This window comes from Medicago truncatula, chromosome 7, assembly GCF_003473485.1.
Source record: "Medicago truncatula cultivar Jemalong A17 chromosome 7, MtrunA17r5.0-ANR, whole genome shotgun sequence".
Lineage (NCBI taxonomy): Eukaryota > Viridiplantae > Streptophyta > Magnoliopsida > Fabales > Fabaceae > Medicago > Medicago truncatula.
This window is the reverse complement of record NC_053048.1, coordinates 5281620-5309470: the sequence shown is the minus strand read 5'-3', so window position 1 is coordinate 5309470 and position 27851 is coordinate 5281620. Positions and strand designations below refer to the sequence as shown.

At 34.4% G+C, this 27851-nt stretch overlaps 2 protein-coding genes and 1 pseudogene across 2 annotated transcripts; 2 read left to right on the top strand and 1 right to left on the bottom strand.

Annotated features, from left to right (window-relative positions):
- Positions 1 to 243: 243 nt before the first annotated feature.
- LOC25497603 (cytochrome P450 85A) lies at positions 244 to 6115 on the top strand. The gene is made up of 9 exons (XM_013592222.3): positions 244 to 896; positions 1518 to 1839; positions 2043 to 2192; positions 2519 to 2764; positions 2854 to 2940; positions 3177 to 3255; positions 5196 to 5302; positions 5393 to 5517; positions 5786 to 6115. The coding sequence occupies exons 1-9, from the start codon at positions 709 to 711 to the stop codon at positions 5871 to 5873; spliced, it is 1392 nt and encodes a 463-aa protein (XP_013447676.1). The 5' UTR covers positions 244 to 708; the 3' UTR covers positions 5874 to 6115.
- An 11106-nt stretch (positions 6116 to 17221) lies between these two features.
- LOC25497601 (uncharacterized) lies at positions 17222 to 17805 on the bottom strand. The gene has a single exon (XM_024770510.2). The coding sequence runs from the start codon at positions 17803 to 17805 to the stop codon at positions 17251 to 17253; it is 555 nt and encodes a 184-aa protein (XP_024626278.2). The 3' UTR covers positions 17222 to 17250.
- A 2687-nt stretch (positions 17806 to 20492) lies between these two features.
- LOC25497599 (uncharacterized) lies at positions 20493 to 27645 on the top strand (annotated as a pseudogene).
- Positions 27646 to 27851: the final 206 nt, after the last annotated feature.

The window sequence follows — 27851 nt, the reverse complement described above, 5'->3', positions numbered from 1 at the left end:
GCACCAATACTTAATAAAAACACTCAATACTATTTTTTTCTTTCTTTCATTTATACACTTTTCTTAATTTGTACGAAATGGTCAACTGACTCAGTTTAACTCGGATGGAAGAGAGTATAAAACATAAGTATGGAATATTGAAATAGCATTATTATGAAATTGTGCAATAGTTTTCATAGATACCCCCAACACCTTGTACAAAAAGAACAGGAGCAGTAAATAGCTTGCCGTATCTACTTCATTGAGCAATCATCAATCAACATCCATACAACCAACCCTTCACCCCATTTCTCTCCCTTCTTTCTCTATATAACCAACCAATACTTTTACTTCATAAATTCTTAAAGTTCTTATATATATCTCCATAATTTGTTTTTATTAATACACCAATATTTCTAATTGATGAGTTGTGCACTCCCCTGAATTCCTTCCAAAAGCCAACTCCTTTTTCCCACTTTTTCTTCCAACAAACAATTTATTTAATTCATTTTTTGGTATTTATTTATTTGCTTATTTAATTTTTTTTTCATTCTCCAAGACAAACAATAGGGGGGATGCTACTACCCTTATAGGGTGGCTCTTTTTGTCCACTCTCATATGCAAATGGTACCTCAAAGTGCTTATATATATAAGCACATGTGGTGATTACAACTCTATAAGCATCTTCTTCAAGTTTCTTTTAGTTTTCAAGAGTTGAAGCAAGCATCAATGGCTATCTTCATTGCAATTCTTGGTTTTTTCTTTGTGTTCTGTTTTTGCTCTGCTCTTTTGAAGTGGAATGAGGTAAGATACAGAAGGAAAGGTTTGCCACAAGGAACAATGGGGTGGCCTGTTTTTGGAGAAACAACTGAGTTTCTTAAACAAGGTCCTAACTTCATGAAAAATCAAAGGTCAAGGTAAAAATCATAAACAACTTCACATGTTTTTTGTTTTGTTTTTCCATCATCATCATTTGATTGGTTACTTTGGTGCATGTGTTCTATAAGTCTAATGTTCCTATGTTCATGTTTCTTGTTAGTGGAGTGGTTTTTATGTACTTGGTTTTTTAGACTATTCCATTGGTTTCATTTTCTTCATATTTTCTTGATAAAAAAAAAAAAAAAAACTACTTTGATCATCTTCCCTTGCATGGCACTGTGATTTATCACATTAATTAATCACCCTTTTGAATGTATTACAAAAATCATGGGGTGTTTAACCAAATCACGATGACACTGTGATTTTATTGAAGCTCTGAAGCAAAAAAAAAATAAAAAAAATCAATTTTTTTTACAAAATTTCGGTAATATATGTTATTATGTCAAATTCACCGTTAATCCAAAATGACATTTACATCATGAAAGTGTGAATATGAGAAACTAATGTTAATTAGACAAAACATTTTTGTAACAAGATTTTCTCAGATGAGTTAAACTAAGTATGAGGTAAAAAATATTCATTCATGTACTTTTTGGTAATTTACCCTATTGGTTATGATTGTAACATTTTTTTTTGGTATCACTTTTTGTGTATGGCAGGTATGGGAATTTTTTCAAATCTCACATATTAGGATGTCCTACAATTGTATCAATGGATCCAGAACTAAATAGATACATATTGATGAATGAAGCAAAAGGGTTTGTTCCAGGATACCCTCAATCCATGTTAGATATCTTAGGAAAATGTAACATTGCAGCTGTTCATGGCTCCACTCACAAGTACATGAGAGGGACATTGCTTTCAATCATTAGTCCCACCTTAATCAGAAATCAGCTTTTACCTAAAATTGATGAGTTCATGAGAACTCATGTAAGTGATTGGGATAACAAAATCATCAACATTCAAGACAAAACTAAAGAGGTTTGTAACACTTTTCATGTTAATATTGATAGTGAGTTTAGCAAAATTACGTGTAAAATAGTAAATATTTGCCAAATACTATGTTTTGAAGCTTCAACAAAATCACAGTGTCACTCTGATTTTGTCAAATTCACCGTGGTTAAAAATGAAAATTCTTTGCAAGACTTCTAACTAACTACACATTCACAATTTTTTTTTAACAGATGGCATTTCTCTCATCTTTGAAGCAAATTGCTGGTATGGAATCAAGCTCAATTTCTCAGCCTTTCATGACAGAGTTCTTTAAGCTTGTTTTAGGAACTCTCTCCCTCCCTATTAATCTTCCGGGCACAAACTATCGTCGTGGATTACAGGTATATATAGTTACAACGATAGTCCTTCGTCTTTTCTAATTAGTGTTTAAGCGTGTGTTTAGATGAGCCGTGGACAAGTGAAACCGTAAATATAGAGTTTTACCACCGTAATAGAAGCTCCAATGTGTAGCTTTTAGTTTTACCACCGTAATTTTTAGAAGCTCCAATGTGTAACTTTATTCAAGTTAAGTCCATCATTTTTTTTTCTTGGAAATTTAGACCATGTTTTGTTCAAATAAAGATGCATGATACCAATTATTTGTTCATGTTGCTACTAATTTTAATTAGTTAGAAAATGATAGAATATATTTGATTGATTTTTGTAGGCAAGGAAAAGTATTATTAACATTTTGAGTAAGCTACTTGAAGAAAGGAGAGCATCAAAAGAAATCTATGAAGACATGCTTAGTTGTTTGATGAGAGGGAATGATAATAAAAGCAAATTAAATGATGAAGAACTTATTGATCTAATCATTACAATTATGTATTCTGGTTATGAAACTATTTCAACTACATCAATGATGGCTGTAAAGTACCTGCATGATCATCCTAAAGTTCTTGATGAAATGAGGGTATGTGGAAAAGTTATCATTATTGCTTTTTTATTTGAGATTTTTTTATTATAAAGTGTGTGATAATATTGAATATTGATATCTTGCAGAAAGAGCATTTTGCTATTAGAGAAAGGAAAAAGCCAGAAGATCCTATAGATTGTAATGATCTCAAGTCTATGAGGTTTACTCGAGCAGTAAGTAGCGTTGTAATATCTTTTCATTAACTGTCAAAAACATCTATGTCGTTCTTTAAAATTAGAAGTTCAAAGTCTTTCTCGTTCTCACGACTAAGACAGTGACTTAGACGTTATTATAAGAAAGACCGTGAACTTTTACTTTTGATAGTCGATAACAATGATCATTACAATTTTAAGTGCTAATCCACAATGCTATTAAGATTGATTTTTCCATTAAATTGTGTCTTTTGCAGGTGATTTTTGAGACCTCGAGATTAGCTACTATAGTTAATGGAGTTCTGAGAAAAACAACTCATGACATGGAATTAAATGGTGAGTTTTTTGAGTGGCCTATTTCATTTCTCTAGCTCTTATGTATTTATGTTGATGGGCTCAAGAAAAATGTTTTTGACTTTTTTGGTTTCTTTCAGCCACTTTTTAGTATCAATAAAGCTTGTTAAACAGTAGCCAGAAAAAGAAATTCATTCATCCCTAGGATTGTGTAATTGTTCACATGGCATTGACCACTCTTTCAACATTCCAACTAGACCCTTTTCATTTCACTATGTAAAAAAGTTTACCAGAAAAAGATGCATCTTTCCAAATTACTTAGATTACTTTAATATGATATGGTCATGGTCATAGGTTGAAAAATTAGGCAGTGGGAATCTTAAGGAATTTAAAAAATATTTATTTGTATTCCTGACAATGACATTGAGGTGGGGTTTAGCATGGGAATGGGAAGTTCTTTCCCATCATGGGAAAGTAAGTGTTTTAGCCATAGATTTATTATATAAATATTCAACGGTCAAGATTTAGTACCTGCTAACTTTTGGCCACTTTTTGCTCAAAAAATAAAAAGAGACCCCACTTATTATAAAAAATGTATAATCTGTTTTTTTTTTTTATTTTTAAAATTATGACAGTGGGCTTGGGATATACACAGGCGAAGACCCCACTTTTGGCCTTTTTTTTTCCGGATAAATATACACAGTCGAAAACTTATATACATTAGGGGATTATTAGTTTTTAAATTGATTGTAAGAGCAGAATTTTTAAACTGATTGTCACCATGGATTGTTTTATCACCCTTATTTGAAACTTAATAATTATTTCTGCTTTGGCAACAGATAAAGACTAACATGGGCTATTAGTTTTTAAATTAATTGTCACCATGAATCCAATTAGCATATAAATTAAAACGATCCACTTGAACATGGATTTCATTTACATAAATTATACTAATATCTTTGCATAAGCAAAACTCCAATTACAATTGACCGAAAAGTTCTAAGATGTGATCCCATGCTATCAAGCTTTGCATTTACTTCAGCCTTCCATATCCCATCACAATCATTTATGGGCTGCCTCTGAATATCTCTTCTTTGTTCAGCTGAAGTATTTCCAACTGTTTCATCCTTTGGATTAGTAAGAAATTCAAGCAACTAAGAAGTTTTGCTGATATTCAAATGACTTGAAAACACAACAGTCTCTGACCATGAAAACTAAAAAACGCAGCAAAACAATCACCTTAAATTATAGATTTTAAAGTTAATGTTTAGTACTTAAACAACAAATTTTGTAAAATTAAAGGAAGGTATCAGCTTACCTTCACACCAGTGTCGAAAATCACGATTGAAATCCGAAATGAATGGCGATGACAAACCAGATCTAGATCCGGATGATAATAAAATGAAATGTACTTAAAAGAGATGAGTGTTAGGTTTGAAGCAAAATTGCAATAGGGGAACTTTTGGGGATTTTTTAGTATTATACGAAGAGATGGGTTAAACTTGAGCTTAGAGTAAAATGATGAAATTGGTGTTTGAAGCAATGGCGATGGCAAACGACAATGAAAGTGGTATTCTGATTTTGATGGAAGAAGGGCACAAGAGTAAAAAAAAACAGGGGTGTAGATCATTTCTTAGTGATACAAGGAGGTGAGATAGTAAAACATATAACAGGTTATAATAATTAGATGGAATTTTTTCTTTTTTTAATTGCAGCAGGTGCAAACCGCCAGGTGCCCTTGATGGACCCACTTTCCCATGGTGGGAAAAAACATCCCATTTCCAGGCTAAATGCCACCTGACATTGAAGATATCTATGATACACGTGGTTACATTCAATTATTCTATTTCCATAATTTTGTGTCATTTTTAGTGTCAATGTTTCATACTTCATAGGTTCTTACTATTCATAATAGCATGTGTGAGCATCTTATTGATGCTATCAAGAGGGTTAATTAGATTTTTTTTTAAATGATTTTTCAGGCTATTTGGTTCCTAAAGGGTGGAGGATATATGTATATACTAGAGAGATAAATTATGATCCAATTCTTTATCATGATCCACTAACATTTAATCCATGGAGATGGCTGGTTAGTAACAATCTCTTCTAGTAACATTTTCCATAAAAAAATATCTTGAAATACTAAGAACCATAATTAACAAACATCTTCAAAATGCAGGGAAATAATCTAGAGTCACATAGTCATTTCTTGATATTTGGAGGAGGCACTAGACAATGTCCAGGAAAGGAGTTGGGAATAGCAGAAATTTCCACTTTCTTGCACTACTTTGTAACTAGATACAGGTGAGAGTAGTTACTTATCTATGAAGCACGGATACGTCAAAATAGCTACCGTATTGGACCTGATACGTCTTGATACTCCGTTGATACGTATCGATGGAGTATCTGATTTATTTATTTATTTATTTTTAAAAAAAAAAATTGATACGTCGTCGACGGAGTAATACTTACCTATTTTAAATGACTAAGTTTTCATTTTTGTTTTTGAAAATCCATTATATTAATTGTATTTGAGGTTTTCTAACATGTGATCTTTAATGTTGCATTGCAGATGGGAAGAAGTAGGAGGAGATAAACTAATGAAATTTCCTAGAGTTGTGGCACCAAATGGACTACACATAAGAGTCTCATCTTATTGACCATGATTTGTATAGATAATACAGCACATAGTAGTGATAGGGTTTTTGTTTTGTATGATATGATAATTAATTCTCTAACAAATTAGAAAATCAAGGAAATCAGTAGATTCTTGTTCTTTTTTGCAACATTTAAGACAATTCAACTGTTTTTGAGCAGCATTTATTTATAATGCTAATTTATGGTTGGAATGTGGGTGTGAAGAATATTGTAAGTTTGGAAAATTGACAACTTAATTTTGTCACTAGTTAAGAGTAGCATGTCAGTGCTATCAAGCCTAGTACATGTTTTAGTAACTATTCCATGTCTATGGACCAGACTAATCAAATTTTGGTCAATGCTAGAGCCTAGAGTGTGGCACTTTCATTAAGTTTCCCTCCTTTCACTTTCAATTGAGAAAATTGCTCTTCTCACGATCAGTTTTGCTCCAGCACATCAGAAAAATACAAAAATATTCTCCGGCGACAGTTAAATGCCGCAGGTTGATGTTGTTGTTGATCCTCGATGGCAGTTAACTGTTGCTGGGATATATTCGTATTTTCCTACTGTTTTGAAGCAAAACTGATGGTGAGAAGAACAATTTTCTTCAAATAATGCCTTCTTTGTGAACTTGGGCCTTTTAGGTTGAAATTTATTGGGCTAAGATTTTGCAATATGAATTCTGCTCATTACCCAAATGGATTCACTCATTTCCAAAATAAATGAACGAAATGTCGTTACGCATGTTAACATGTGCTAATGCAAATTACAACGTAACTTAACATATTCGCGTGACTTAACTCACGCTAGTACGTAATTTTTGGGTTAACTCACGTTGAATGAATCACATTGAATCTCAACGTAAGTTAACTCACGTTGGTTTCTTTCATTTACTTTACTATCATAACTTGTTTATTGAAGGTTTATGGGTTGTATATGATATTATGTGATGCATGGTGTATCTTTTCTAGTATGTACTGTATACGTAATTTTTGTCTGTGCTAACTTTTGTATTCATTTCTATTGTAAAGTTGTTTTTTCCTATGTGTTGTCTTAGTATATTTGCTGAGTTGGATAAATATAAATATTAACAACATTTTAATAAAACAATTAAATACTACTGCACCTCCCTTCATTTTACCTTCTTTTAAAACATGAAAATGTGGACAATTCATCAAGACATGGCAAGCTTAGGAAATTAGGTGATTGATCTCTAAAGAATTGATTGAGTATCCATATTGAAGATATAGTAAAGGCTACTGATAAAATAAATATTTAAATTCTGGTTTTAAAAGATCAATAGTTGCAAGTATAAGTTGTCAGAAGAAGGTAAGATGAAGGGAGGTGCAGCTAAGTTTCAAACAAGTGCTCATAATATACACTATTAGACTCACGAGCCTTTAAAACTTAAATATTTATTCAACCATACAAGTGCCGCTTAATGCAATGTCTTATATTTGTTGTCCACTGACTATGAAAATCAACGTGAGTTAACTCACATTGGAATTTCAATGTGATTTTTGCAGAATTATAACTAGTGTGAGTTAACTCACGCAGCGTGACTTAATTCACGTAAGAGCATTTTCAACTTTTACTTTGGGAATGAGCGGAACCATTTGGATAATGAGTAGAATTCTTACAATTTGGATTCCATGCTGTAACTGTGTCACGCAGTTACAGCTTCCAGCCGTCTGATCAAAATGAACAGTCGAGATTGTTTTACTGTGTAAACTCAGTTTGAAATTTGAACCCTCCAATCTCAAATCAATGGTCATTATTTGTTACAGCGTGAAACAACATCAAAACCTTACAACAGGAAAACCTGATCCAAGATTTTGAGGCATGTGCCTTGTCTAAGCTTGTGTTTGGATTCAATTAGATCATTGCTCCTCTTCAACAAAATTGCTCTCTCACACCTGAAAAAACCAAAATACCCTCAACCATCGTTCACTCCTTAACATTTTGCTTAAGAGTGAACGTCTGGAGGCATTCCGGTGTTTTGCAATTGTGGGAGAACAATTTCATTGATGAGAGGAACAATTTTCATTCAATTATTTGGCCAATTTTTCATGAAATCTCATTATATTTGACCAAACAAATATTATTTCGAATAGACACATCCAGAAAAAACATGGACTTTGTGTCATTTAGAAATGCACTTCTAAATTTTTCATGAAATCTCATTATATTTGACCAAACAAATATTATTTCAAATAGACACATCCAGGAAAAACATGGACTTGTGTCATTTAGAAATGCACTTCTAAATAAATATGTTGTCTAATAGTATATTTTCGAATATTTATGTGATTTTTTTAAAATTTTTGAATGATAGAAATTACTCATTATGCTACTATTTTAAACATGCATCTTTGGAGCATATGTTAGAACTTACCTAAGTATATATATATATATATATATATATATGCTCAATGTACTGACCATAAAAAATAAGAAAAATATAATCAATGTACTTTTTTCTTCACCTTTTGTTACATAATAATGATGGTTTCGTTTAATTTCTGGATACCGCTAAACCTGCTTCATGAGAGAAAATTGGAGAGTGAAAGGGAGAGAAGTTAAAAATGAGAGGTCATAAAATGGAGAAGAAAGAGATGTAATGTTTTACCCGTCTCATTTTAATTGTCATTTTTAAAAAAATTATATGTCTATAAATAATGTTACTCTAAAATATTAATGTAACATTTATTATTATTTTTCACTAGTAATATAACCTTATTTTTTAAATTTCACTCTTCTTAACTACTTTTACTAACTACGTGTTTTTGTAAATTATATTATTAAAACCAACAATTCAAGAACTGCACACAACTCTAAAACGGCTTTTGATAGTAAATAAACACTTACAATAATAATATAAAAAAATAGATGAAAGTCATTAATTAGGTTTATGTCGGTATATTGTTGATCTATCAAGTATGAGTTAAAAGTGTTACATCATGTCAAAATATTAGTGTTGAGCAACGTGTGCCATATACTCAATGACTTATGATTTTGATGAATGTGTAGGTGCAAATCACTTATGTGGTTGCTCTTGTCCAATGTCATGATCCATTTGGATCTCCTTGAATATCAAGAATGGTATAAGAGTCATGTTCGACGAATCTCAGCGTCTCCTTGTATCGTATGTCTTCATTAGTGACCATGAGGCGTGTCCCATTGATAATGTGGGCTAACGGCAATTAAATTGTATGTGCATGAAAAAACTTCTACTTGTGGGAAGCATACACACTTGAAGGATTGATTGTTAGTGTGTCAAATATGATTTGAAGTTCCACATTTGATGAAAAAGTAAACGTTGAACAACATATAAGTGAGAAGATTCATATATTCAATGTCCTGAAGTGTTATATGAAGATGTGGTATTCAAACCACTTGTGTGCATACTCCAGCTCAATGTGGTGATCTTACTGGCTCAAGTCATCTCCCAACATATACCATGTAAACATATATTTTATATAACATACCAGTGAAATATTAAGGCACAACGGTAAAATTTACTAATGCTCCATCTACAATAGTATAAGTGCTATTTAAGGTCATTTGCAGAATATACTTTAAGATAAGTATTTTTTCAACTAAGGTTGTCAAAATCGGGACTTTACTTCAGATCAAAAGGGAATAGCAAAATCGGAATTCGTAAAATTGCAATCAAAATCGAAGGATTTTAATCAAGGAATTTTGTGAATCGATATAAAAAATTGTAAAATCGCAATCAAAATCGATGGACTTTACCAAAAAATAATAATACTAAATATATGTTATAAATGGTATATAGTCATAAATGACTTAGTTTATAAGAAATCGTAAAATCGCAATCAAAATCGTAGGATTTTGCCTATTTTAAGATTCTACTATGGATTTAGGTCGTTGAAGGTGAAGAAAATCGCAAAATTCTGAATTTTAGGATTTAAGTCGGGATTTTGACAACAAATTTCAACTACCACATACGGTGATTCAAAGGAGTCTTATTGCATGCCTCAAATCATGCCGAAAGAATTTGTATCCTGAAACTTCCTACAATGAGTGATTCGAATCACAATAAAGGATCTGGAAGGTTTATTCAAATCATGCCTATTTTTTCCTATGAAAACAGAGTTAAAAAATAATATTTTATACTTGAACAAAAAAGAGGGAGCACAGAAGGAAACCTATGGTTTAAGTGTTTATAGATTTTTGTTGAAATTATTGAGAAACACGTTTTAAACACCTTGGAGGGATAGGAATTATTAGGGAAATGATGCAAACTTTCTCTATTGTATTCAGGAGTGAAAACCATTGACGGTTGAGAGAAATGGAAAAAAGGTAAAATTAGGATTTGCTCATCTTAAACTCTAGCTAATTGCCTATACCAATTTTATATCTCTTATAAAGACTCGTTTATTGTGAATAAGAGAGTTGCTATTTCCTTAAGACGTAGACCAATTTGGATCGAATTACATAAACAATCTTATTGATATTACTATGCTATTTGATTGTTTCTTTTTTCCTACACATAAGTTCTAGTTTGAATATTTATTTGCTTAAGTTGTTGAGTTTCGGTTTCCATTGTTATTTGTTCCATTTTTTTTGTTAAATCCACAACAAATGTCATCATCTATATGAACAAAACAAAGTGTGCAACGTGGGTTATAACCGGTAAATAAGTTGGTTATCACGTTGCACTTAGCTCTCATAATGGACAAATAATTGAGTGATTACAATGCCTAAGACATCTAATCAGTGACTATTTTAAGATTTTATAATTTTAGTTGTTTTTAATGTTAATTAATCCTCTTCAACTAGTAATGTTTGTCATGAATAACTGATGATGTAGGTTAAAGGAATGACTCTAATGATGTGGAACGCTGCATCGTGGACGAAGGTTGTTTTGCAAAAGATTTAGAAAGCTGCAGCGTCCTGAATCTCTAGCTGGGTCGTGCATAGTACGAGCACGTGGGACCAAGTCCAGCCATTGCTTAATGAGGAAGAATATGAGTTGTCCCCAATGATTGAAATCCTAGGAATAATAAAGGAATATGTCAGGGAGTAGGTATGATATGATAAGGACAACCCATTTGTAAAATGACCAAATGGTACAACTTGTAGTGGTTGTCCTTTTTTTAAAAAAAGGATAACCATTTGTTAGTGCCAAGGGTCCGAAAGTTCATCTTAGAATTGGAGAGCCAGATTACGGATGGGGCTAACAGCTTTAGAGATCTCATTCCATCTCATCTTCTCCATAGATAAGCATGGAAGCCTAGATTCTAGAGTTCTTAGAGTTAGATTACTTGGTGATATTTTGGCTCAATACTCTTATTCAAGGATTGTAATCTTGTCCTAACTATATTTAATCTATCAATTTAGTTTTCTATGTTTTCATTTATGTTTATATTCATTTCCATCTTCGTGGTTCATCTCACCATGAGCTAAACCCATCCTTGTGGTTTAGGCATGGTGAGGTTATAGTTTATTTATTTACTTGCAATATATAAAGTTGTAGCGCCGAGCTTTGCAGCTTTGCTCTAACAAACTGTTTTAACTCAAAATATTTAGAAGTAAATTCTGATCATTTTTATTTCTAATGTTATAGCTCCCTGATCCTTACCAGGAATGGGAGTGGAAAATGTTTGTTAGATATGAATTTGTCCTTAAGCACTAACCGGTGAAAGGATCAAAAGAGATTGTTTGAACTTAGAAAAGTCTGGAAGCTATAGCTAAGCGCTATGTTCTTGGTATGACTATTGTTATATGGGAATAGGGCCCAAAGACCCTAATACCCTCGTGTGGAACAGGTGGGAACCTAAACCCAACAATTGTTGCGTGTTAAGAGTCGTGATGAGCCCTAAACGATGTGACATCACGCCCTTAACACGATGGTGATGTAGTATTTTTTCATCAAACAATAGTAAGTATTTATATCGTCTCCTCAGGGACTAGTGCGATATCGCGGACCGTTCGACACCAAATATCATTTCAAGTTAAACGATAGTTGATTGTTTGTTTTAGTAACTGAATTGCAAATGATAAAATTGAGATTAATAGGGCGTAAAACTTGTTAGGATTAGAGTTCCTTGATCGAGCGTCGCACGTAACCTAATGATCATACATGGATTCTAGCTTTTCTTTGATATTATCACGTATCCCTCGACAACACCATTCGTGTCCAAACAATATTGTGAAATCAATTGTATCATTCAATGGTCGATGTCTCAAACTATTGAATGATTCAAGAGTCGATCTTATCGTTCAATCGATGATTTCTCAATCTATTAAATGATAAGAAAGCTTTAGGTTTGGATACTCAAGGTGATTATCAAAACATCGATTCCATGTCTAGAAACTATGTTTTGATAGATGGTTATTCTAAACCTAGATTCAAAAGTATTTCTCAATCACAATTAAATCAAAGATAAAGATTAAAGTGCAAGAATAACCTCAATATCAATTCAAATGCTAGAACCATATATTTATAGATCAAACGATTACATGTTAAACTATGATCAAGTACCTCTAATCCCAACAAAGGAGATTTAGCTACTCATTGTCATGGAAGCCTTGCAAGAATGAATTGAAGAAGCAAGATTCATTACAACTTGTGATGTCTCAACAAAGGATGAAGAATCCACTCTCTATCATTCTCACTCTATAAAGCACAAGCCCTATCTCTCTCTCTCTAAGAATATTACAAGTGAAAACACAGAGAGAAACTAAGTGAAAAACTATGTAAAAAAAACTATCTCCCTCTGAAATGGTTGAGTGGGCTATTTATAGAATTCTGAGTCTGCCTTCACTCGCCTCGCGAGCTGCTTCATTCGCCATGGCGAGTTGAAGTTTCTTCCCCATTGGGTTTGTGCCACGTCAGCATTTAGAGGCTAAACCGCCCTTACTCGCCTCGCGAGTCCTTCCATTCGCCATGGCGAGTAAGCTCGCCTTCTACTTCGCCATTGCGAGTTGGTGGCGTGTGATCTTTGTTGCATTCTGGAATTGCTCGCCTTTGCTGCTTGCCATGGCGAGTTGGAGGCGAGTGATCTCCTTTTTCTGCCTTTTTGTACTTTTCTCGATTTTCTTCTCTTTGCTTGATGTCTTGAGTTCGAATCCTGCACAAATGGGTGAAGTAAGATAGATAAAGCGTAAAAGGGCAATAATCACTTATTTCTCGGCTTTTCCCTTAATAACTTGCAAAACAAGTAACAAAAGTGCCTAAAATATATCACTTAAATTACAACTTTCTAGCACTTATCAAACTCTCCCCAACTTAACTCTTTGTTTGTCCTCAAACAAAATCTTGAAAATCAAACAAGTTAATATGACAAGACACAAGTACAAAAGGTTTGAAAACATTTTTAGATGAATGATTCAAAGAGAATGCGCGGGCAAGTCTGAGTTTCCAACTAATCTGGAATTCTACCACAAATATGAAATGAGTCCTATGCACAAAGTTCATGTCAAATAGTTCAAGTCAATAAAATATTTATTCACGAACCACACCTAACACACTTCTTTGCAAGTGGATATGCAATTGAAATCAAATGAGTGAGGGTTATGAACACACATCCGGCAATCAAGTTAACATCCAAATCAAGTTATATGTCCATCCAATTATCATTTCAAAAAGCATAAAAACATGGATCAAAAGGTCTTTGAGGGTTGTAACTTGGCTAGGCTACAAAAGAATTGACATTTGTGGGGCAATTGAATTCAAATGGCCAAGCATAAGGGAACATTCCTTCTATTTACATTCAAAAGACAAATTTACTAAAATTCCCTAAACAAACCCTTGGTGTTTAAACATGATACTCCTTGATCTTGACAACTTATTCTATTTTTGGATTTTTCTTCCTTTTTCTTTTTCTTCTTTTCTCATATACAAACAATGTTGTCTTGATCAAAATTTCTGATTACACCAATTCACTTGACAAATGATGACATCTACCTTTTTCTCCCCAACTTGAATAAAAACATACCCTATTTGAATGTTCCCTTAATCTATGGCAAAAGGGGACAAATAACAATGAAGGTTTAGGGTTCAACAATTAAAACATATCAAGGTCCGATAGTGCAACAAAAATGAACTGGATTTTGAAAAATTTAGGGCGAATTCATCAAGCATTGTGCTTATGAATTGACAGTTCATGATTGAGGACCTTGATTCATTTGGCTCAAGTGGGTTAGCAAATACTCGCTCTTCTCACAAGGTAGGCTATTTGTGGTCAAGTATGTTTTTCTCATTAAACAAACTATGCCTTGATCCTTTCCATGTCTTTACACAATTTAAAACAAATATTGGATTTAACATAAAATAACCGAGTTAAAACAATGAATGCCGGTCTCCTTGCATATAGTACAAATATTTGAGGTTTCCTCACTTTTTGGCTAGTACTAAGTGGTTCACAAACAAACACATTATCGCGGAGAACTAGATGAACTGAAATTTGTGCAAAGTACTCATTTCCTATTCAAGTAAAACCTAGAAAAACTGGAAACTTGTACCTTGGCTTTGCGCTTTATCACAAACTATCTATCATTATCAATCATCTGAGAATTTTGCTCAAGTTTTGGCTATCTTTCAAGCGCTTTGAAATTTGAAGCTTTGAGCATTTTCTTTTCAATAAGCAAGAGTGATAAACTAAAGAAACTTCCACAATTTTCAAAAGAAAGTACTTGATAACACAAAAATTAAATTACTAAACATATTATTTTAACAACACAATACCACATTAAACAATACGGATATGAATACGAAAATACCAAAATAATTAAACAAAATGTTAACTAAACAAAGTGAGTCATTGTGCCAAATAAAACAACAGAAGCAAATATTTGTCAAAGTAGCTGGAATCGAAAGCAAATAAAGGAAATGAAAGAGAAGGGAAAGAATCGACTGAAAGCTTATAAAATGTCACTCAATAAAGGTGAACTTTCACGTCTCTTCTCTTCCTCCTCAACCCTGCATGTCATCATTATCTGAACCACCAGTTGCACTTGGGACTCTGTCTGGATCGTCTCTGTCAGAATCTCCCATCAATATATCGTCAGAAAGCGTCCCGAACGATGATCCACCCCCTCCGTAAGGATCTGGCCTGTCCTCAGGCCAAGAAACATGAGCTTGAAAAGCCTCTGGTGTCATGAATTGTGACATCACCTCCGGTGGGTACCCAGCCTGCTGCTGCATCACATACTGAGACTGCTGAAGATATGTATTAGCACGGTTGGTTGCGTCCAGCATGTTCCATGTATGGGTATGGCACTGGTATTGCCATTGAGCGAAGCTTGAAAGGTCAAAAGCAGCAGTGTGTGGGTCTAGATGTGGTGGAAAGTGGGGTTGTGGTTCAGATGATGGTTGAGGTCGTGGTGGAGGTGCCCCAGAAGATGATGCTTGTTTGCCTTTATCCTTCTTTGTTTCACCCATAATGTATCGGGTGATGAAAGCATCATTGATCGGGTTCCGGATCTTCTCATGGACACTGGTTGGTAGGCGCATGCTGGTATCTTTAATGAGTCCCATGATTAAACCGGGAAAAAAGAGACGAGCTTCTCTTTCACCTCTTCCTTGCAGGGTGACCATTCGGAGTTCCCAAGCAATGGTCCGGGCAATATCTACCTTGATCCCCTTGAGGATGTAGTAGATTAAAGGACACACCTCGACAACACAATCAGACAGATGACTATTGGGCCTGACATTATAAAGAATGAATTTTTGGATAATTTTGGCCTCATTGGTCATGAATTTGTATTGGGCCCGATACTCTCTCCCTGCATCACTGGTGTCATAGTTATAGTCTCCCAACAAGAGAAATCGTTTGATTTCTTCATGGGGGCCCGGGAGGATAAAGTGGCCAAGGTTTTGCTTCTCATGAAAGTCATCAAGGTCGTCTGGGTAGGCTAACTCAAAGGGGTTGCCAAGGTATGTATTTATTGCCTCACGGTCAAACCGGATAGTTCGACCCCTCACAAAAGTTTCGAATGTAAATGGGTCAGTGTGTGGATTTTCAGGTAGGGCATTGGCATAAAACTCACGCACTAACTCGGCATTAATATCTGTTATGGGTTGGAGGAGTCGTTCCCATCCTTGATCGAGTAAAAGTTTGGCAATTTCTTTATAGGGTCCCTCGGGATTAAGGTTAAAGACCCTCTCACACCACATGGATTGGTCAAGCAGTTCAATATATCTATCTTGATGGTAGCGAGACCTAAATCTCTCCCTCTCAAAGGCTTGGTTTCTAGCTGGGGGTCGGGTTGCGGATGTTTCACCCTTCTTTCTTTTTCCGGTGTTGGTAGGTTTCTTTGGAGCCATGCCTGCAAAACAACCAGAAAGTCCATACACAAGACAAAATAAACAATTAAATATCAGTATGGAACTATAGGAAGCAATTTCAAGCTCAGAGAATTCATGCCAGAGAAAAATATTGCAGGTTCTGTTGCTACTCGCCTCGCGAGCAGATATACTCGCCATGGCGAGTAGTGATAATTTTCTGGGTTTCAGATTGCTCACTCGCCTTGGCGAATGATGAAGCTCGCCATGGCGAGTTGCCCAGAAAATGATAAAAAATCGACCCTTTTTCAAAATTTCTTTCAATTTCAAGATTCCTAACCCTAGATATAGCAATTCCGACCCTGATAATGACAAAGAGATGAACTAAATCATGCTTTTGAGTTGAATGTCGATTGGTACCACAAAAACCCTATTTTATTTGAAAGTTTACAAAAGGGTATCAAAAATGTGGATTGGAATCAGAACAACCACGAATTTGGGCATGATTGTGTTTCATCTGAGTCATGTGGGTATCAGTTTGAAGAACATTACACTATCTACTACCCTAGGGTTTGTTCATGCAAAATTTGAAATGAATGGAAACAAAGTGAATACAAACCTGAATCAGAAGTAATCTAAGTGCAGAAATGATAATGCAAGGTGCTTGACTTGGATTGACTTGATAAATTGGAAAAAAAAAGGGTAGTGTTGAGGTGTTAGGGTTTGAGAGAAGGAAGAAAAAATTTGTGTGGTTGATGAGAGAGAAATGCAAAACCGAAAATGATGAATTAAAGTTGGTAAAGGGTGGTTAAGAGAGATTAACGAGGGAGTTAGTGGCTTTGGAAACTGAAACTGTCAGAACTGCTGTTACTCGCCTCGCGACAGAATTTACTCGCAATGGCGAGTGGTTTGGTTGGTCAACGCAGTCAATGACCAGTTTACTCGCCATGGCGAGTTGTTTTACTCGCCTCGCGAGTAATGACAGTTCAGGTTTTTGCTTTCTTTTTGGCTTCTGATTTTTGAATGGTTTTTGGTATGCACATGACTCTTACACCTAGTATGCATTAAAACAATAAATAACTTACAAAGTTGGGTTGCCTCCCAACAAGCGCTTGTTTAACGTCGTTAGCTCGACGCCTTTTTCGTTAGGGTGGCCAAAATGAAACGGACAACACATCATCTTTTTCAATCCTGCGTGTTGGGAGGAATTCCATGAATTTGAAGTATAATTGATGTGGAGTCCATATCCTCCCTAACCTGGGTTTGTTGAACAAGGCGCATATTTCGTCTATGACTCGATCAATCTTTGCCTCGCTCGTTGTCTTCCCCTTTTGTTCACTTGATTCTTTCTTGCTAAGTATCCATTCCTGTTTCTCTGTAACTATCAACACTGCTCCATTATCAACAGTTTTGGCCTCTTCAGCATATGACCTTTCTTGAGGAAGTTCTATTGGATGTAGTGGCTCTAATTCTTCCGTCATTTTTATTGTGCTACATTCTTCTAGTATTATGTCTTCCTCGGTATCCTCAACACCTTTTTCAACACTCGTTCCGACTTCCTCACATGTATTTAAATTATTTTCTTGTTTTCCGTGAGTGGATTGAATGTTGGCTTGAATATCCATGATTTGTTCTTGCATCATTTCCATCTGAAAGGATAGATTCTTCAATCTCTGATTGGTATCCTGCATGTTTATCATGGATTGCTGCATGAAGATATTCAAAGTATTTTCCATCTTTGATATTCGTTCATCTTCAGAGGGATATTGTTGATACTGTTGATATGATTCATATTCCAGTGGAGTGTAGAAGTTGTTATAACCATGATCAGCCATGATTTCATTTATGTAGAGAATCTGAAACGGATATAACTAACAAGAAATTTTTCTTTGTATGCAAAGAGGGGTTAGTACCAATAACTATACAAAAGAAAATATATTTACAGAGTATATACTGATGCTTAAAATGATAAAATAGTCGCGATGTCTAAGATATCTAAACGCCAGTCCCCGGCAGCGGCGCCATTTTGATGTAGTATTTTTGCATCAAACAATAGTAAGTATTTATATCGTCTCCTCAGGGACTAGTGCGATATCGCGGACCGTTCGACACCAAATATCATTTCAAGTTAAACGATAGTTGATTGTTTGTTTTAGTAACTGAATTGCAAATGATAAAATTGAGATTAATAGGGCGTAAAACTTGTTAGGATTAGAGTTCCTTGATCGAGCGTCGCACGTAACCTAATGATCATACATGGATTCTAGCTTTTCTTTGATATTATCACGTATCCCTCGACAACACCATTCGTGTCCAAACAATATTGTGAAATCAATTGTATCATTCAATGGTCGATGTCTCAAACTATTGAATGATTCAAGAGTCGATCTTATCGTTCAATCGATGATTTCTCAATCTATTAAATGATAAGAAAGCTTTAGGTTTGGATACTCAAGGTGATTATCAAAACATCGATTCCATGTCTAGAAACTATGTTTTGATAGATGTTTATTCTAAACCTAGATTCAAAAGTATTTCTCAATCACAATTAAATCAAAGATAAAGATTAAAGTGCAAGAATAACCTCAATATCAATTCAAATGCTAGAACCATATATTTATAGATCAAACGATTACATGTTAAACTATGATCAAGTACCTCTAATCCCAACAAAGGAGATTTAGCTACTCATTGTCATGGAAGCCTTGCAAGAATGAATTGAAGAAGCAAGATTCATTACAACTTGTGATGTCTCAACAAAGGATGAAGAATCCACTCTCTATCATTCTCACTCTATAAAGCACAAGCCCTATCTCTCTCTCTCTAAGAATATTACAAGTGAAAACACAGAGAGAAACTAAGTGAAAAACTATGTAAAAAAAACTATCTCCCTCTGAAATGGTTGAGTGGGCTATTTATAGAATTCTGAGTCTGCCTTCACTCGCCTCGCGAGCTGCTTCATTCGCCATGGCGAGTTGAAGTTTCTTCCCCATTGGGTTTGTGCCACGTCAGCATTTAGAGGCTAAACCGCCCTTACTCGCCTCGCGAGTCCTTCCATTCGCCATGGCGAGTAAGCTCGCCTTCTACTTCGCCATTGCGAGTTGGTGGCGTGTGATCTTTGTTGCATTCTGGAATTGCTCGCCTTTGCTGCTTGCCATGGCGAGTTGGAGGCGAGTGATCTCCTTTTTCTGCCTTTTTGTACTTTTCTCGATTTTCTTCTCTTTGCTTGATGTCTTGAGTTCGAATCCTGCACAAATGGGTGAAGTAAGATAGATAAAGCGTAAAAGGGCAATAATCACTTATTTCTCGGCTTTTCCCTTAATAACTTGCAAAACAAGTAACAAAAGTGCCTAAAATATATCACTTAAATTACAACTTTCTAGCACTTATCAGATGGCTGAGGTAACACTCCCTAAGACCAATTGATTTGCCAAGAATCCAGTTTTAAAGAGATAGCTCTGTGAATCACATAGGTTGCGAGAAGCTAAGAAACAGATGCAGCTATGTGAGTCATAGAAAGTTGTATATGGATATAGCTATGTGAATCTCAATTAGCTTAAAAGATTAATAAACAACCATAGAGCTGAGAGTCACAAAGGTTGTACCAAGTTATAGCTCTATAAACCGCAGTGATGTTTTATTATACCCGAACCTAGTTTAAACCACACTTTACCTCTTGAGATTTTTTAAAACCTTTTATTGCTTTCCCAAACTCAACCTTTTATATTTACTGTTGTAACAAGTGATTTATTTTATTTTCGTACAAAGAAGTTTTAAGCCGAAAAGCTGTACACGAAGCTATAGCTCCACAGTCTTTGTGGGATCGATATCTTTTTGTAGTATAACTTGGACAATGCATAATTGCACTCAGTCTTTCTACCTTAAAATACTTATAGTGTTTTGGGAGACACCAAGTTTTTGGAGCCGTTGGTCGAGGATCGCAAGGTGTTATAGTTTTTAGTAATTTTTCCTTTAAGTAGTAGCTTACTTGTCTATTTTTGTTTTTCTTTACTTGTAAAGTTTGGTGAGTCTTTAGCAGGTATGTTCGTGAATGCTCAGAGCACAATCCTTACCAGAACTCCAACTAGATAATGAAATAGAAAGGACTTTCAGAAAAAGGAGGAAGTTGTTCAAGTCAAAGACGAATCCAAATCTAGAGGAGCTAGAATCAAACTATATACAAAGCCACAACTCCAACAAGTCCAGCTAAGAGGAAGATTCATTTGTCAAGACGGATGACGACAACAACAACACCATAGATATGGCAAATGGGAAGGGGAGGTCTATAAGGGAGTATGCAATCTTTGATCCTACAACACTTCACACTAGCATAGTGAAGCAATAAGTCACTACTACTCAGTTTGAGTTCAATTCTATGATGTTCAAGATGATGCAGACCATTGATCAGTTTTCTGGAGCAGTCACAGATGATCTTCATATACACCTGAAGCAATTCACTGAAGTAGCAGAAAATTTCAAGATCCCAGGTATAGAAGACCATGGTTTCAAGTTTAGGTTGTTCCCTTACTCTTTAACAAGAAGAGACAAAGCAACTTGGCCAATGGTCAACTAGGACCCTTATTTTTAAAACAGAAAAATAAATGACAGAAAAATTAAAATGCGAAAATTCTTATGAAAGAAAAATAAAATGCAGAAAAATAAATAACAAATTAGAGTAAGTAATTTAAATTGATCAATTGAACATATCAACAATCCCTAGTAACGGCGCCAAAAACTTGATGGTCGGATTTAGGCAAGTGTACCAAATCATTTACCAAGTAATAAAGTGTAAGTAGATTATCGTACCTACGAAGATTGTCGTTTCAACCAAAAAAATTGTGTTGCTTATTTAAGAACAATAAAATAAATAAAAGATAAGGGTTTAGATTTTTGAAATTTAATTTGTTTGCAACATAACAGAGCAAAGTTTATCTGTTTGATTGAAAATGTTAGCGACTGTTATGATTCTTCCAATCCATTCTATTTAATTGTTAGGCTTACTTAATAGTCAAGTCTTATTCATGTTATTTTACTACCTATCAGTTGCAAGTTGCACCTGCTGATCAAATGGGTATTTACGTGTGGGGTTTTACTCTCTTAGAGATATAGGTTCATTACCCTCCTTCTGAGGCCTCTTGAATCTTCATTATTGATCTTCCCAAAGTCTTCACAAATTTTCAGATGTCTTGATTTGCCGATTTGCATGATTTCTTCGTGAATTACATCAAAACACTCTAAAATTGCTATGTTTCGGGAAGAAAATTACATAACTCAAATATAGAAAACATTACAAATGTCCCGAATTCATAAGCAATTATTCTAATAATCCTCTATTCTGGATGGAAAATCTATTGAAAATGATTGAAAAAACATACAAAAAATAACGAAAATCGACCTGTCATCAATGGTGTCATCTCTCATGTATGAAAATTACTCCCCCCCCCCCCCCCCCCCCCTAAAAATTGACTCAACTAGAGTTAACTCCCGCTCTACATTTTCTAGCTAGTGTTAATTCCCGTCACTTTTAAGATCGGTTCAATCATTTCATTTTTTAAGCCAGTTCTACCGATCTTAAAAGTGTAAGCCGGAGTTAAAAAATATAGAGCGGGAGTTAACTCGTAGCTGAGTTAAAGGAATGAGCAATTTTGAAATGGATAAGAGCAATTTTCCTCATGTATAGTATGATTCACAATATTTTTTTGGGGTTGCGGGATATGTGACACCTAAACCCTAGAATAAATATTAATACTATTTATAAAAAAAAAAAAAAAAAAGTTTGGTTTGCAGTGGAAAATTTCAAATAAATACTTTTCTTGAAACTAAAAATTATTTAACAAGGTTTAAGATTCCACATTGACTCGTAACAAAATAATCCACAATTCACTTCCTTAAAAAATAAAATAATATCAACAACAATTACTTTGATTTTGAGAATAATTTTTGTTACATCATAGAAAATAATTTTCCTTGTACATAACTAAATAAGTATATCTCTTTCCTAGTGTCACTAAGCAGGGCTTTTCCCACACTTGAACTTTAAGACTCGGAAACTTGTATTTACACTGCGATTTTACAACCGCAGGGCCAAGCTAGCAAACACAAACAACGAAGGGATGAGTTTTCGAGAACATGTACTAGTGTAAAATAAATGAAAAGAACACGCGAAAAATTAAGTCAATTTTGTATCACATCACATACATAATATTCATAACCATAAAGAATACATTATATCAACCAACTTCACATTAGTCAAAAAAATCATTACAACATAAGAATCAAAATCTTCATCACAGACATAATATTCATAACCTTCCTGAGTACGATGCGATTGGTTTCTAGTACCGCCTACGACGGGGATTTTTTATTTTTTTTCCCTAAGGAGATGTTAACTTGTGAGTTCTTTAGAAGTCGTATGCCTAATTAATAATTATATGGAAATGGTTTGTGTTTGCTTTCAGATGTGTGTAGCTGTTCTTATGTGTATCAGGTTAATTAGGTTACACTGGTACATGATGGAAGTACATAGACTACTGGTTCATGCCTATTGGTATTACATGATTGTGTGCGGCGTTTTTTTTTAGGGAAAGAAGCTTATAACTTTTCATTATTAATCAAAGTATGAATACAATGTGGAATATTAAGATGATAATGGAAACTAGCATGATTTAGTGCTTCCCTAGCTAGATTATGGGCAACACTATTGGCTTGTCTCCTAATAAACTTCACATTCGCTAAATCAGTCATTAATAGATGTCTACAATCGTGTATTATGGCCATGAAATCTGAGACACCATCCCCCTTATAGATATTCTCTGCCACCACTTTTGCGTCCGTTTCGAAATCCATATTTACTAAATTTAGGTCTTTCGCCCATCGCATAGCATGTAGGAGTCCTATAGCTTCTCCCATTTCCACATCAAGTAAAGGTGTGAAACACTCAGAACGGCTCATAACATGATTTCCATTTGCATCTCGAATGCAAGCTCCAAAGCCTACTTTATGGAGAGAAGCAGAAAAGGCAGCATCAACATTGCACTTGAATCTCCCAACACTTGGTTTTGACCACTTACTTAAGTCAAAATGCGGGTTTGCTAGCGAGCTGCGAATCCTTGTCTCTTGCGCGACCTTCCAACTATTTAGGAAAGTCACCGCTCGGTCGCCAATATGCTATGTTGTTTCTACGATATTATTCCACACTTTATCGTTCCTGTGTTTCCATAAGCTCCAAAGGGTAACCGCAAAAATCTGCTGTTGAGCGATGTCTAACTGTTGGAGTAAAGAAAAAATTATATCAGCACAAGAGGCATTATGAGACCAAATCTGCTGAATTGAAGGCCAAAAACCCAGCCGCTGCCAACACCCAACACTCTTACTACACGCAAAAAACAGATGTTTCCCATCTTCCTCATGATTGTTGCGTATGGCACAAGTTGGGGGGGCACTGAACTCCTTTTGTGATCAACCGCATACGAGTTGGTAAGCAATTTCGACATACACGCCACAAAAAATTCTTAATCTTCGGTGGGAGTTTAAGGTTCCAAATTATATTCCAATTCTCTGAAACCCTATGCTGGAGCAGAACATCGTTAATATTGATAATCTCTCGATATGCGATGCGCACCGAGTACAAGCCATTCTTTTCAAATCTCCAAGTTGCACATATACTCTTTTTTTTATTCCCCAAAGCTATATACATACTAAAAATTCTAGCCATGCGGATCTCTCATCATTTTTACAATATTAATTTATTTTAGAAACATAAATTCTATCTATTTCATACTATATATAATTCCCCTAACTACTATATAAATTAATAAATAAAATAAAAACTTTTATATTATTTCTAAACTAAATAAAGAGATATAAAATTATCAGACGATAAAAACAACACATATAAGGAAGAATAACCAAAATACTAAGATGCAAAAATAATTATTTATAAAATAAATGATTAAATAAGATGATAGTTAGAAATAATTAAAATAAAATATGTACACAGTTTTTATTAATTCACAAGATGTCACAATAATAAGCAAAATACATGTACAAATAAAATCACTTAAAATAATAACTAGAGATTTATATCATGAACATATTATTTTATATATATAGAAAATATATTATGGAAAATTTTGGGTGTTACAGGATATTTGTATCCTATACTGGCTAGCCCTAACAGGTAACAGATTGTTTAGGATCGGACAAAAGCCCTGGAAAAATTCAGACATAAATTTTAAGGCCCTAGCTTTTTTATGGATGTACTTAATTTTATCAGGGGTTAGAATATCACAAACTTTACACAAATAAATAGTTCAAATTTCTCCTGAATTAAGTAGAGTTTAGATATGCTTCGGTCTTGTGAATGAAACAATTTTAGAAATTTTAAATTTAATTTTTTCGTTTATTAGAGTCCAATAGCAGCTCGAGAAATCAGTTGTGATCCATTTATCTTTTTTGTGGGCATCATAATGAAAAGATTTCACACATCATTATATAATGTCATTAGTCAAAGCCAGTATGGTTTTCTTTTTCCATAGGAGTTATTTAATTCGCATGGTTCTAGATATGTACCTTTTTGTGAGTAGTTAGAAAGAAATATTATTGATGCAATAAGGATATTATAGTATATGTGTAGACCTTGTGTTATAAAATACGGCTTGTTAAAAATAGAAAATATTTTGAGGGGACTGACGTTGATGTGATGTCATTGTTCAAAAGACACAAAAATCTATTGTAATTTTAAGAGTGCTAGTGTGATGTTAGGTCCAATAGATTGGGTAAGTTGGGTATTGATGTTCTGATGAGAGATAATAAATGTTTGTCGTTGCTAGTTGCTGATTAGTCTTTTCTTTACAAGATTTAGAGGTAGTAGAAGCTTTAGCTATGTGGAAGAGTTTAAAATTTGCGAAAAATGTGTAATTTATGAAGCGGAGTCAGATGTTTTTAATGTCGCAATTTCACTTAATTTGAAAATATCAAGCTTCTATTTGGACGCATAAAGTTTGCCGCGATTTCGGCCAAACATGAAAACATGTATTGCAACCAAACGAGTACGGAATCAATAACTTGAAAATCAATGTTACAAATCTATACATGTATATTTTAATCACTTTCATTTTGTTGGGTTTGCATATAATTTGCTTTTATGTTATCATCCTTATTGTTGTAAGTTTGTTCAAGCTTAAAACATTTTAAATTTAAGACGTTAAATTTGTGTTGTTTTTCATGTATTTTATATATAGTTGTCAAAACGGACTGACTCGTATGGGCCGGTCCGTTTAGCTCGAATAATTGTAGGATTTGGGCCTTAAAAATTGAGCTCAAATTTTTATATGGTTTTTTACCCCAGCTCTAAAAAGTCCGGCATCCGTTAGAGTTAGACCGTTATCCTGCATTAGTTAAACATATTAAAAATATTATTTATAAGAAATTTTATAGAGTATTTTATAGTACTTTTTTATTTTTTATTTAAAAAATAAATTTTAACACAAGCCGGCCCGTTTAGCCCCCGGCTCATGTAGGGCCGGACTCGGATAGTATTTTTCAAGCTCGTATTCCAACCAAGCTTTTTGGCCTGGTCCGATAAAGCCTGATGCCCGTTAGGGTCGGCCCTAAACGGGTCAGGTACCCAGTTTTTGACAGCTCTAATTCTATCAATTTGAATTATTGAATTTTTTTTAAGAAAAGACAAGTTGGAAGTTATTTAAATATGATGCCACTACTAAATATGGTATTGAATTATTGAAACTATATATAGGCTATAGCCCTAAACATCTTGTACGTAGTGGTCTGTTCATGGATGAAAGAATTGATGAGTAATTGAAATTATATATAGGCTATAGCCCTAAGCATCTTGTACGTAGTGGTCTGATCATTGATGAAAGAATTGATGAGTAACACCTTCTCAGTCACTCTCTCACCCAATCTCTTTTCAAATCCAGCATTTAATCTCCTAATACATTGCCCTATTCCACCAATACATTTCGTTTCAAATCAAACTTTGTGTCCTTTTCTCTCTAAAAAGAAGTTAAATATCACCATCACGAAAGAAGTTAACTAATTAACCATGGAAGACGTGTGAAAATATCACCATCACGAAAGAAGTTAACCATGGAAGTAAACCTATCTTCATTGAACCATGAAAACACACGCCCTGTGATGATGAGTACTCGTAATTCTACTTTTGGTGGTGTACCCAAAAGCATCGATTATTCTTCTAATAATTCATCTTCCTTCATTGCTTCATATCAAAATAACAATAATGCTTCCTTTTTTTGCCCTACTTCAACGACCACATTACCTCTTGTCACTGATCACTTTGTTCACCTTCAGTGACAGCTGCAACAGCAGCAACAACAACAACAACAAAACATTGCTGCACCTAGGGTTTCAGCGAGCGTAAATCCTTCACCATATGATCAGAGTGTGGGTGTTGCTGCATCTAATTCTTTCACTTGTTTTGGTAAGAAATTTGGTGAAGAACCTGATATTAGCCCTGGTGAAAGGAGAAATAAGAGGATGATCAAGAATCGGGAATCTGCTGCACGTTCACGAGCTAGAAAACAGGAAATGATTGTTTCTTTCTTTCTCACCAATAACCTAAACATACACTTAATACTACTCATTTATGATATAGAGTGGCTCCGGCCAGCCCCCACCACCAATACTAAATATGGTATTCAATTTTTACAACTATAGGCTATAGCCCTAAGCATCGTACGTGGTGGTCTTTTTTCTTTTTTTGGTTACTTTACTCTCCTAGGTGAAAGCCAGATATCCTAACCGCTGGACGACAATGGAGTAGATATACGTGGTGGTCTTTTTTTTTTGTGATAACCGGTGTTTGAACCCCAGACCTTGCATATATTATGCATTGTCCATACCAACTCAGTTAAGCTCACGAGGACATATACGTGGTGGTCTGATCATGGAAATATGTGTTAAAAAAGTTTTGCATTGTCAATTTATACGATTAAATTCTAAAATCTTTAAATAATTATATTTGTCAAAACTTGTTTTTTTTTATTTCTTCATCTTTCGGGCTCTCCTTTGGTTTCAATCAGGTTTTATCTAGGAGTTTTTCCGCTCTCAGACTAGTGGAAAGATAGATTCATTTAGAACATATGATTGATTTTAGCCCTAAGTTTAATATATTTTTGGATCCGTCCCCGGAGATTCTAAGTATTGAAATTTAAAGTTTTATTTGTATATTGTGGTGAAAGGTGGTCAAATGTTTTTTGTTTAAAGAGAAAGGAGTATGCTTATAGCATAAAGGTGGTCAAATTTATTTGTATCATTGTTCATTATTTTAGAATAACTGGTTCATTTACTCTTTTGTGTGCTTATTTCAGGCTTACACGATTGAACTAGAACAGCAAGTTCAACTATTGGAGGAAGAGAATGCAAGACTTAGAAGACAGCAACAAGAGGTACATTATTCTTTTATTTCATTCTCTTTAATTTGTTATTTTCAGTCAAAAAAATTGATGTACTTTTTGATCAAATACATCACATTTTCTCAAGTTGCTAACTTTGCTTAATTTTTTTTTAGTTACTAGACATTATATTATGCTTAGTTGTATTGTTGTCATAACAACATAAAATATTTATGATGTGGCTTCAAAAAAAAATTATGATGTGGCAACTAAAATACCCAAAAGAAAATTATTGTGGTTATTTCAGGCTTACACGATTGAACTAGAGTAGAAAGTTCAACTATCGCAGGAAGAGAATGCAAGACTTAGAA

What these genes read in the sequence shown, in the direction of transcription:
- LOC25497601 (XM_024770510.2), bottom strand. Translation starts at nt 17,805, where the DNA reads ATGATAAACATGCAGGATACCAATCAGAGATTGAAGAATCTATCCTTT.
- LOC25497603 (XM_013592222.3), top strand. Translation starts at nt 709, where the DNA reads ATGGCTATCTTCATTGCAATTCTTGGTTTTTTCTTTGTGTTCTGTTTT. An exon ending in ATGAAAAATCAAAGGTCAAG is followed by an intron (nt 897 to 1,517) that starts GTAAAAATCATA and finishes TGTGTATGGCAG; the next exon opens with GTATGGGAATTTTTTCAAAT. An exon ending in TCATGACATGGAATTAAATG is followed by an intron (nt 3,256 to 5,195) that starts GTGAGTTTTTTG and finishes ATGATTTTTCAG; the next exon opens with GCTATTTGGTTCCTAAAGGG.